General features: G+C 36.4%; 1 protein-coding gene across 1 annotated transcript; it reads right to left on the reverse strand.

The window, feature by feature from the left end:
* Window positions 1–3,962: 3,962 nt before the first annotated feature.
* Window positions 3,963–5,044, reverse strand: LOC138133709 (uncharacterized). The gene is made up of 2 exons (XM_069051653.1): window positions 4,856–5,044; window positions 3,963–4,806 (listed from the first exon to the last, which is right to left on the reverse strand). Exons 1-2 carry the CDS (start codon window positions 4,871–4,873, stop codon window positions 4,030–4,032), a joined length of 795 nt encoding a protein of 264 aa, XP_068907754.1. The 5' UTR covers window positions 4,874–5,044; the 3' UTR covers window positions 3,963–4,029.
* Window positions 5,045–12,121: the final 7,077 nt, after the last annotated feature.

Consider the following 12,121-nt stretch of genomic DNA (forward strand, 5'->3'; position numbering starts at 1 on the left):
GTTGGTAAGTTTTGGCAGCAACACCTGTTTGGTATCCGAGTTGTAAGCGGCTTTTGTTAATAGCCCCCAAGGGCGGCCGAGAATCCTGCCAAATTTGAATTATTCGTCGTCCCCACGGCGGTCCTCTTCGACAAAGCGCCGAGCCCGAGGTGAAAATATGTAAAAAATGCAGCCCGCAAAAATGTGAATTATGATGAATTGCTTACAGTTGTTTATCTAAATTTCAAGTTTAAAACTTTCAAAGTGAACAAGTTTGTTTATGATCAAATTTAAACTTTCCAAACTCATTACGGCCTCACAAGTTATTAACAGTTTTCATTTCCCTAATGGCTTTTATTACTTTGTTTTTAGCATTGACTTTATAAATAATAGATATTATCTTAATGACGTTTTAAAATGTGGAGGAATCGCTGTAGGTAAATTGTTGGTTGGTTGGTTGGCGATTACGTGCGCGGCGCTGCCGCCGCCGGGACTCCGTCACGGCTCCGCACAATCACTTAAAACGCATTTACATTATTCTCGGCAATCGGCAAACACTGACTGCGCCCTATCAATACTGCCAACCGTGCAACAAACAAGCCTCTATTCCGGAGTGTAAACAGCGCTCCTGGGGCTCCTCTAAATTGTTCTAGCCCATTCTGTTTAGATGACGCCGATATAAATCTCATTAGGCGGAACCGCCGCACTTGATGCTCTCGCAACTCAAGAATCGCCTAACGATGCCCCATTCAACACCTGAAAAACTCGACGATACTCTCCCGGACTGCTTCCGCCCGGATTTTCTCAAAATTGTTTCCGGCAATTCGAAATTATTAAATGCTCCGCCGCACCCGATAAAATCGAGCCACAGGCGAACTTTGATTTGCCCAACCACCAATCGTACTAATGGTTCACACACTTCACCGTTTTCGCCGAGATAATTCCTTCTCATTTCCGGAAGCTGCGAAAAGTGCAACAAAAGGCAAATTAATGACTCTTTCAAAATACCATCAATGGCTGCACCATCATCAACCCCTTGATAAGAAACCTCCATCATACCTACTTGATATGACACATTGACACATGTTAAAATAAAAAATTCCACGATACACCAGATTTTTATTAAGCTATCAACTATGATTTATTCTTTCTCGACGCATTAATTCAGCAATGTTGCTGCTTTAAATAATTTTGCACGAAATAATGCGAAAAAAACATAAAATGCAACAAGAATTTTTCCTGCATTGAATGTAAATATCCGTTCTAGCTTTTGCTGAATAATAATTTCCATGTACAATTAGCGCTAAACACAACATCAGTTTTTCTTTTTCAAATCCACCGCTGCTGCTTTTACAAAAGCAATAATAAATCCAGATTGAAAAGGGTTCGATTGTCTTCCAGCTGCTGTAATAAAATTAAAACAAATAAGATCCGATGGTGGATGTTATAAAATCTAAAAGCAGGTAGACTTCATTCATAAATTCTTTTCTCAAATAAAATAAAAAATAATTTTATTAATAAAACGTATTTCGTCAGAGCCGAGACCAAACAAAAATCAAAATTCTTGAATTTTAAAGATATTTGAGTAACGAATCACTTTATTTTTCCTTTTCAGAGGAAAATGTTGTTTGTTTAATCGTTTTCACACTAGAAATAACAAATTCAAATTGGAAACTGTACAGTCGTGTCCCAGTTTACTGTAATAATAAAAATAAAAAATGAGATACAATTACAGGAACAGGAGGGAAAACTTACTCCGCCCATAAATTTTTTCGTAACCTCATGATTCTTATTGTAGCTGGAGATTGGAATTTTTCTCATATTTTAGAGAACTTGTACGCGTATACTGCGTGTCTGTTTAAAAATTGTGGTTTAAAAAAAAATTAAAAATGAAATGTGAATTTTTACAAATTGTTGTTTGGACGAGTGGAAAATATGAGGGTGGTTTAATTTATTATTCTTGACGTAGGAGGCATTAACTGGCAAATAAAAACACTCTGGTCATTTATTTATTGACACTAACATATGTGAAAGGTCCTTGTTTTTATTAGTCGGTCAATTATTTCAATAAGTTTTCTTAATTTCTTAATTAATTCTGAAGTCATACAGTTGTCTGCATCAGGTAAATCTATAAATCACAGTTATTAAATTTAATCTAACTCAAAAAATAACCTAGACATCATCGTTTTTAGTGCAAAAATAACTTCGCATCTCGCTGGTTTTGGCAAAACATATATTTGTAGTTTTCTTCATTAATGCTACATATACAGTCGTGTAGTTTTTTGCATTCGATTGACCACAATTAGATCTACTAAATACTGTTTTTAAATTCGATCTAGCTCAAACAGTAACAAACATATAGTAATTTTTATGTAAAATATATCCCGGCGCCTCCACCATTTCTGCAAAACATATGTTCACTGTTTTCTTGACTAGTTCCAAAAACATAATAAATAAATCCGTTTTTTGGTTTCAAATGACAACAACTACACCCATTTAAAACTGTGATTTAATTTGATCTGGCTCACAAATTAATAGCGATATAGTAATTTTTCTTTTAAAGTATCCCGGCGCCTCCACCATTTTTACAAAACAGATGTTTGCTATTTTCTTAGCTTATGCTACAGATAGAATGAATCAGTTTTTCTACGTTCGACTCTTCTCTATTTAATCTATTAAACACAATTTGTAAATCTTACTTATGGCAATAGCTTTTTGGGGCTGTGAGGAACTACTTTTATTGACTATTTGTCGCGTGGACACAGTGTAATAGGTAGAATAGTTCACAATTAACTGCAAAAGTCCGCAAAATTGTCAAGGAACAAAGTAGAGGAAAATTCAAATGAGATCTGTTCCCTCGGGATAACGGTCCGGAACACAAGAGTTGCATTTCTATCTCTGTTGTCTGTAATATGGTTTCAAAATATTGGAGTAACCTACCTCTTCGTCAGATCCATCCCTCAGTAATTTAAAAACTTTATTAATCTTTTTGGACAGCTATATAGCGTTTGTAAGTAGCGAAAAAATTAATATGTATTTAAATAAGCATCAAAACGAGTAATTTGATAATAAGATGTTATTACACTATGCTGCAGGATTTCTTCGACGACAAATATTGTTTTATGAGGTTTCCAGCCCTCGCTGAATGTAAGTACATTTTCATGAAACATAAATATCCATCCCCCGAGTCATTTTGCATTTTTAGCTAGATCCTCGTCTAATGTAAAATTAGTTCCAGCGGTGAAGGTGGAAAAATGTTAAAACTTAAGTTTTAAATTACCGAGCTTAGTTGAAAAAAAAATGCAGAAACTTTTATGAAACCATCCGTCGCTGCAAATGTGATTCAGTACGGAGCTGCATCGTAGTTATTAGACGAGCTGCGCTAGAAATGCAGTTATTTCGCTCTGGTGAATTTCACGTCGGTGGTTTTTCGACAACAATCCAATTTAATTATTCCTGCAAGAACATGTGGTTAAATTTTCAGCGCTTGGTGCAAGAAAATTAAAATAGTCGCGTTTTCCAGCTCGCCAAAAAAACTGTAATAATTCGTGAAGAGGCGGTTAGGTTTGCGCCATTTATGACAGTCGAGTCCTAAATTAAAAGAGTCGGAGTAAAAGCGCCTTAAAAGTAGATTATTAAAGCGATGCACTCTTCATTATTGTCGCCATCTCTTTGTGGGGTTGATGCCGAAAGCGCGATTTTTAGCGAGCGTTAGTTTTAAATAAACACATCACCGGACGGTCACATTAAAGGGCGCTTTCCCTGAAAATCTTGATAAAAATGTTTCGGAACTGGCTCGGCAAATGCTTTTGACAGCAATCGGCAATGTATCACAAACACCAACCAAAAGACCTGAAAATAATAATATATAGCGCCTGACACATTGTCACGTGTGATTAATTGATGGCTGCTTTTAAAGTCTGCCTCCCTTTATATTACAACAAACCATCTCGAAACAAAACCTTTCAAAAAAATAAAACTCGTCCGATCAAAACAATTTTATTTCCATCGACTCCACATCATTAACCCTCACAATAAATAAATGATGCTTTAATGCCCCAAAGCTGCGGCGAAAGCTCGGGCGTGTTCCAGCTTTGCAGCGGCCACCTCGGGTGTATCAGCGGGAACTTGGCCCCAGTGAACCAAGGGCTGAACAGGTGGAGCAACAGTCGTCGTCGACGGCTCCAACGAATTCACGGCTTCCTGGTACGCCAGCAGATACGCTTTCACCGCATCTGAAATTTCCGGAGTAAGCTTGACCGCAACATCTTCAGCTCCAGTAGAATCTTCGCGCGGAAGCTCAGGCAAAACGGAGCGCACCTTCGCGTACACTTCAGAGTGCAATTTCCTGGCGGCAGCAACTTCAGCAGTATCTTCCACATTCTGACCCAGTTTGTGGTCGGCGTAAGGACCGGTCCAGGCGGTCTGAGCAGTCGTAGATTCAACTGGTCTGACTGGAGCGACTTCAGGAACAATCAAGTTGCGAGCTTGCTGAAGAATCATTCGTTCTCTCATGAGAACATCTTCAGTTGGTAGTAATTGCTTGTTGGTGTAGATGTCGAGGTGTCGGCTTCTTGCAGCGGCGACTTCCGGAGTGTCTTCCACCGCCTGCGACAGAGGACCACGACGCGCCTGAGCGATATGATCTTCGGCTTCGACGGGTAGTTCAGGGAGCGCCGCGCGGATCGCTTCCAAAGTTTCGATGTGTCGGAGCTTGGCGGCGGCCACTTCGGGGGTGTCTTCCACCACCTGGCCCAGCTTGTGGTCGGCGAAGGGACCTTTCCAGGTCTCCGCCGCCGAAATGGCGAGCAGTAGCGACAGAACGAGCTGCAATTGGGAGTTTGAGAAGTCTTATTAGGAAAGTGGTGGAACTTACGAGTTGGCACGTGTGCATGATGGATTGTTGGGTCGATGTGACGAAAGATCGTCCGATTTTTTTATTTATATTGTGGGGACAAGGTCGGTGAAAAAGTGTGCTTTAGATAGGAACAGCACAACTTTCGTTGGAATTATTCGACAACGCCAACAGCGATATTCAATTGAGCATTCGTCTATTTATTAGCGTTGTAACCGGAGCGATTAAATTAATTTAAACCCAGACAGAACGCATATTATAACACAGAATCTCTCAATAATTTATTTGTTCGGTCGGATGAAAGCACACGTTTACAATTTCAGTCCATGATCGCACAAAACTAACGTTTCAATAATGCAACTACAAAATTACATTAGCTCGACTTGTAGGATTGCTTCTCAACCACGTGAAGAGGCAAGTTTGTCGCACGTACTCGGAACCCCTTTGAATCTGCAATATATTCTACATGCTGGATTATCCCGTTTGGATCCAAGTAATCATAAAAGCCCCTGGTAACACCATCTGGATCTCGACTTTCTTCTCTAACTACGTTTCCAGCGTTGTAACTGAAACCTTGTCGACTTGTTCCATCTTGTTTAGTTAAGGAAACTGCAATCAAAAGAACCAGCAATTTCTAAAAAGGGGTGAAACGAATCTGACTTTAATGGAAACTCACCAACATCGTGCACCGCCTTTGTTTAAGAATTTGATAACACTTTGCATTTTCCATCATTATATACCCAAGTGTTTCAAGGTAAATGCTCCCTGCAAGCGTTTATTAAATTACACGAGCGGTTTTCTCAAAAGCGAGAATAAAAAATACAAAATTATTCATCTGCACCCCCGTACTTTATCCTGAAAAAACTGAATTACACAGCTTTTCTCCCTCCACCTCGCACTGAATTTTATTAAAAGGCTACATTCACGAAACTTGACACCGACGCTACATTAACTAAAAAGCAATACAAATATTGAGGATCCTTTGACTCACTAATCCTTTTAAATAAAGGCTGCAGCTCATTCGATTTCAAACGAGACTGGATAATGTCTTGGCAAAAACTTCCAGAAAATAATTATCCGACAAGATTTTTCCATTAGGTGTGATGGCAGTAGCGACAGTAACTGAGTAAAATCTGTTTGCTGTTGCTAGGTCACAGCAATTAATAACAGCAATTATATTAACCGTTCTTCAGTTTGGAGATTGCCGGAATTTTCCGGGTCCCAATTCATTTGTTTACTTGTAGCCAATTATTACGGCCATCAGAGTGTGAAGCACGGCATGATTATTAAAATTCATATTCGGAGCTCATGTCATTCACGCATTATATCGGCCCGGCCTAATAAATCATCGGACTCGGAATCGAAACAAATTTGTGTTCGCAGAAACCATTAAAATCGCGATAAAATCGAATCTTTGTAAACTTCAACAAAGTAATTATTTTCAGATTTTAACCGGGCTCGTATTGGGGATATCCCCCCGGTCCCGGGAGGAGGAATTAGTGTCTGACACACTTACACCCGAAATGTTTCCTCTGGGGCTTGCGAATTTACCATTTACTTCGCTCTGAAGACTTGTCACGAAATATAATGGTTCGATAACAAATTCATATTCAGGCCGACGAGCCTCCGGAAATGTTCATAAATTCGAGTGCGTATCGACAATTAGTGGCGATGACATTCCGAAGAGGGAAAGTGGAGGAACTTCGTCAAGGTGACGTCGGCAGTCAAACGGCGAGTTTAGCACGTCGCGGAGACAATCGATGGGGGCGGGGGCCGCCGCCGGAGATGGCTGAAATGTGATCGCACACGACACGAATTAATCGCGCCGCGGAAAAATTGCTGTTTATATGTTTTGGACTTGTACAGTCGTGTTGCAGCGAATGCAAACATTCCACTCTGCTTCCCCCATTAAATCAAAATAATAATATAAACACGCACGTTTTACATTTGCAATTTTATTACATCGATAATGCGCTACATATTTATGCCCTGCTTAATTAACGCTTTTCGAAAACCTTGGATTTTTTATTAGTGTCGGACTGTTAAAAATTAAATCTGTGACGGTATTTAATTTAAAAATTTCCAAGTATAATTGCGATGGATTTATGATATACATTTAGAACAGGTGTGCAAAACAAAATATGAAAATGTTGACACGATGATAATTTTTATCTTCTACATCGTGGCTTAAATTTGAAAATTCGTCACGATCGCCCAGTTGAACGTCTAAAAATAGAAGCAATAATGGTAATCGGATGAATAATTTCGATGCCGATAAAAATCAAAACAATGCCCTAATTCATCGACATATCGAATTCATTAGCTAAATTGATGCCACTCATATCAATTCCGATTTGTACTTGAATATCGTTCTACGATCTGGTAGAATTAATTAAATGCAGTTACAAAACAATTCCGTTTGATCACAGCTCTACTAAAAATCACCTTATTGTCTATTAGAAACGAGGGTTTACCTGTAGGGCAAATTCCATAAATTATGTCGACTTTTGAAAATTGTATCGAACTGCCAACCTTCATAATGAAACTCGAATATGTGACGAACATTAAGTGATCAACATTCATTAGTGTCCAAAATTCCAAAAATGTTAATCCCAACTTTGGAAAGTAAATCCAAGTGACAGTATTAATTCTGTCGACGACTTATTTGTGTTTTTTTTTTAACGAAACACATAACCGTTAAATAGGTTCCAGAGGGTTCTTTCAAAAAAAATCAATTGTCAGTGTCAAAATACTGAAAAAGACCAAACTGTATATTAAAAATCATCAATAGTCTTTTGGTCCAGTTCTATCTCAGCTCCACCCTAGATTTCCCCTAGATCATTATTGAAGTTATGTTGCATATATTTGTTTGAGACACGTGTGCCAACAATGAAAGAAAAACTAACGAAATCAAAGACAAAAGAAACAATTTGTGTAATAAATGCAACAAATTCTTGACCCGTTTCTCAAAAATGTTAGGATTCATATTTTTGTGATAGTCGCTATGCTCTACTTCTGAACTAAGAAGCAAGAACCCTGTAGAAGTTCCAGCACTTCCAACATGGAGAATCGTGCTCGCTTTTGCAAACTTTTGGAACACCCAAGGGAACGTTTTTCTTTACCCACTGGCACAATTGACTACCATTTTGGTATATCCACGTTTCATCCAGGAATATGAAGATGCATTTATTAGTTTCTAAATATTGTTGATATTTTCGCAGAAACCTAATCCTTTTTCACAGTAGATGAGGTTGTTCTATTAAGACTTTCCTATTGTTAAATTTTTTAAAAGTATATTCCATAGATTTGATTAGTTTATACAGCTTTGACCTGCTACTACAGTGTGGAATAAAATGATTTACATCTAGTTACCTTTGCATTACCCCTGTAAAAATACGAAATGCCGCTCTACAAAAAAAAAGAAAGCCTAACCTCAAAATATTCCAAAATTCCAAATATGATTTATTGCGAAGGGATGATATGAATGCAAAGTAGAGATTGAAATTAAAAAGGAGCTAACAAAAGCAAGTCACAGCTAGTGTTGAAAGTGGCCACCAACGTTTGTTAATTCAATTTAGTAAATTGTAACAATTGTCAATTCGATTGATGACATTTATTGACAGAACTAATAGTTCGGCACTTCGAAAAAAAAAGTAGGGCGGTACAGGAAAATTTACATGTGCAAAAATTCCAAAGGTAACTAGATGTAAATCATTTTATTCCACACTGTATTATATTCACACTCGTCCTTAGCATACCTGTGTAAGTCATTAATGGTGAAGTGTTGGCTTTTTGCATGCAATGAATGTATTTTGTGACTTAATTCTTCCTTTATGTAATAAAAGTTTGAATTAATCTTATTTCGCCTTTTCTTTTTTGAGACCTTAACACTATGTATTGTCCGTTTACTAAACTCCCGCACTGTCAAAGTGTTTGCAAGTTGCCGTACTGTCGTTCAGAGACTAGTAATTTTTACGTTAACGTTGGTGCAAAAATTAGAAATTTCAAATTTGAAATTAAGTCTAATAAATTCTGTTTCTTTCATTCAAAATATTACTTACACGAAGTGGCTGCACAAGAAGAAGATATGGAATGTAAAAGAATACTGTTAACGGCCAGAGAGAAGCAGAATATTGTTAATTATTGTTTGGAAAGAGGAGAATTAACTCCATTAATATAACCACACTTTTGTTGTTGACATTCTTATAACTTGATTTTGTGTACAGGCAACTGAAAAGGTATGTCACCATAGGTACACTCCAAAGAAAATTCAAAATTTTGACACTGACAGTGCGGGAGTTTAATAAACGGATAGTAAAACTTTAAATGCACTTATTATTTTAAACACGGCTGCTGTAAAATTAATTTAAAAACGAACGATTTAGAGGAAATTAAAAATTTAGACGACAAATCAGTGCATCAAAAATGCAAGCCACTTTTTCGGAGATTTCCTTGATTAAAAAGTTTGGTTTTTCTGAATTAACACCTTCACAATACCTAACTATTGCAAGTTTCTCACGTTCCAACAGTGGTTGTCCTGTGCTTTTCTTACGTGAAACCGTAGGTGGTATTTTTACAGTGCAACAATCAACAAAATTATAAAACAAACTTGGCGCGTTACAAATTTAAATTGTCAAATGTGACAATCGGTGACAATTTCAAAAGTCAATGTTCTAAACGTGATTTATAAAATTCACTGTTTGAATTTTCTGCCAACCTGACAACACTTAGACAATTGATTATAAAAAAACGGACTTTACAAATATGACAAACTGGAGAACTAAACAATTGATCGTCTATCCTATAATAATGATTCATTTTGTTAAGGAGGTATTCTAGTGTAGGTAGACATTAAAAAAAAAAAAACATTTTTTTCCAATAGCTAATTCTTAACGAAAACAGGTCTCTAAAATGTTATTCGGAAATTAACGAATCGTGATTTAAAAAATACATCCCACTGATACAAGAGCTACAAAATAGTATGTTACGCTACAAGGTTTGTAGGTGTAGGTAATATAATAGAATAGAGGAAAGGTTTGAAACAAGGAGACGCAGTTGAGTTTATTCATTTTCCAAGATAGTGTTATAAGCGCTTAATTATAATTTATTTATTTGAAACAAAGTATACATTATGTCAAAACATTGATAAAGTTGTACAAAACAGACTGACAGTAAAAAGTTTTATGGTATAAAAGAAATCCCCAGAGGGAATAAAATATCTTATTCTAGAGTAGAGTACCCCCTGAAGGTAATCCATAAGGTCTTCAGTATGTAATTGTAGATTTATTAGCGCAGATATTGGTTTCCTAGCATAAGAATAAGAATCTGGATTGCCCACTTGTTGTTTAAAAGAAAATGGTAAGTGTAACATTATAGAAGTCAGTAACATATATCGAGTGATCATTTAAATTTCTCCTCAAAGGTGGCATTGAAAAGTCGATTGTGAACGCACCACGGATTACGGATCACGAATCAGCTAACCTCACTTTTTGTTGTGTGTGTTTTTACTCTGCGGACCACGGCCTCCTAGATTCATAAGAGACTCGTCTCTTATCCGGCCTGTCGCATTCGATAAATGTCTGTTTTTGAAAATTCCCCATAAATTCCCCGTATAGTATGTCTATCTAGCGACTTTAATGTGACCCATATATTAGTATATGCAACTAAAAATACGTATGAATAATGACATTTTATACAGGGTGTTTGAAAATTGCTAGTACAAAAAAAAACTGTGGCATCTAGAAGCCCTAAGAAATCCAAAAAAACAATTTTTAATTTTTTTAAACAAAAGGGATAAAGTAACCCTATCCCCGCATATTTTACGCCTCAGGCGGGGCAGTATTTTTTAAACCTTGGTAACCAAGCGTGATAATGAAGGACTATACAACAATATGAAAAATAAATATTTTTTTGCAAGATTTTGGCAACTAACAATGGTACTAACAATTTTAACCCAATTTTTAGTAATTTTTATCTCGAAAACTAGGGGACTTTTATTAAAAAAATTTTTTGCCAATGACTTTAACTCACCATCACCAATTACCAGTATTTTTTTGTACTAGCAATTTTCAAACACCCTGTATAATAAATTGTCAATTTGAAAAACTATGTGCAGTTGAAACTTTAAAAAATGCCACAAACAAAGAAAAAATGTTGTATTAGTTCACGACATAAAGTTAACACTTCTTATCATAATCTACCCAATGATATCACTTTAAATGCGGCATGGAAGACACTCGAAGACAGGACTGAGAGATCATATCATGAGTGCCGCAGAATATGCAAGTAGTAAAATTTTACCAAGATTCCAAAATTTAAGGACCAATGTAAATATTTCAGTCACCTTGCAAGATAGTTCTCTGGAAAAACTAGAAAAATTGTCTTCTTTTAGTTATTTGCCAAGTACCAATTTTCAAATTGAGACGGCGGCAACAGCTTTTTTATGTGGCTACTTAATTATGGAAATAACGAAGGCAATCCATGGATGTGATTATTGCTTGTCACATTTACAAGATTCAAATTCGAAAAAGAAAATCCCGTTACTGGAATTAATTTATTACTAAGATAGAGGAAAGCTAAGTATAGTTTGGGAATGAGAAATTGGAATTTTAGCTTCTTCACTTGCAATGGGTTTTGGGTAGGTTAAACATTATAGATAATAATGAAGATTGAAGATTTACTACTATGAGCAGTTCATTCCAGGAGGGACAAACAATCTGCATTTTGCCGATATTCGGCATCCATTTTTAGTAACTAGCAGGTAGATAAACTTACCACTATCGTAAATCTTCATTACTATAATCTTTATAATCAACCCTAAACCCATTGCACGTGAAGAAGCTAAAATTCCAATTTCTCGTTCGCAAACTATACAATTTACAATAATTTCAATAATAGTAGAAATTCTACCAAGCATTCCAAAGGAAAATATACATTTTGTTTTGAAGAATATCTTGGCCTCATATCTTTCGGGAATACACTAATTCATTGTCCTGTTCGTGGTAAAATGTGAGTAAGCCACTTATTTAAAAATTAGAACTTCCTGTCATTGTAAATTTTTGTAACTTGCACTCACAGACAAGTAAAAAAAATAAGAAAAAAGAAAATTGTAGAAATTAAATTTACCGTTCATAAAAAATGTTTTGAGATTTTGAAAAAGTGTCAGAAGTATGTGCGTTAAAACTGTTGAAAACACGTCTATAAAACAATAATTTCCTGCAAGGCAGGCAACCAGTACAACACATAAGCCCCGTATTGTGGCGCACCCTATAAAACAAAAATAATGCT

Source organism: Tenebrio molitor, chromosome 6 (assembly GCF_963966145.1).
Source record: "Tenebrio molitor chromosome 6, icTenMoli1.1, whole genome shotgun sequence".
NCBI lineage: Eukaryota > Metazoa > Arthropoda > Insecta > Coleoptera > Tenebrionidae > Tenebrio > Tenebrio molitor.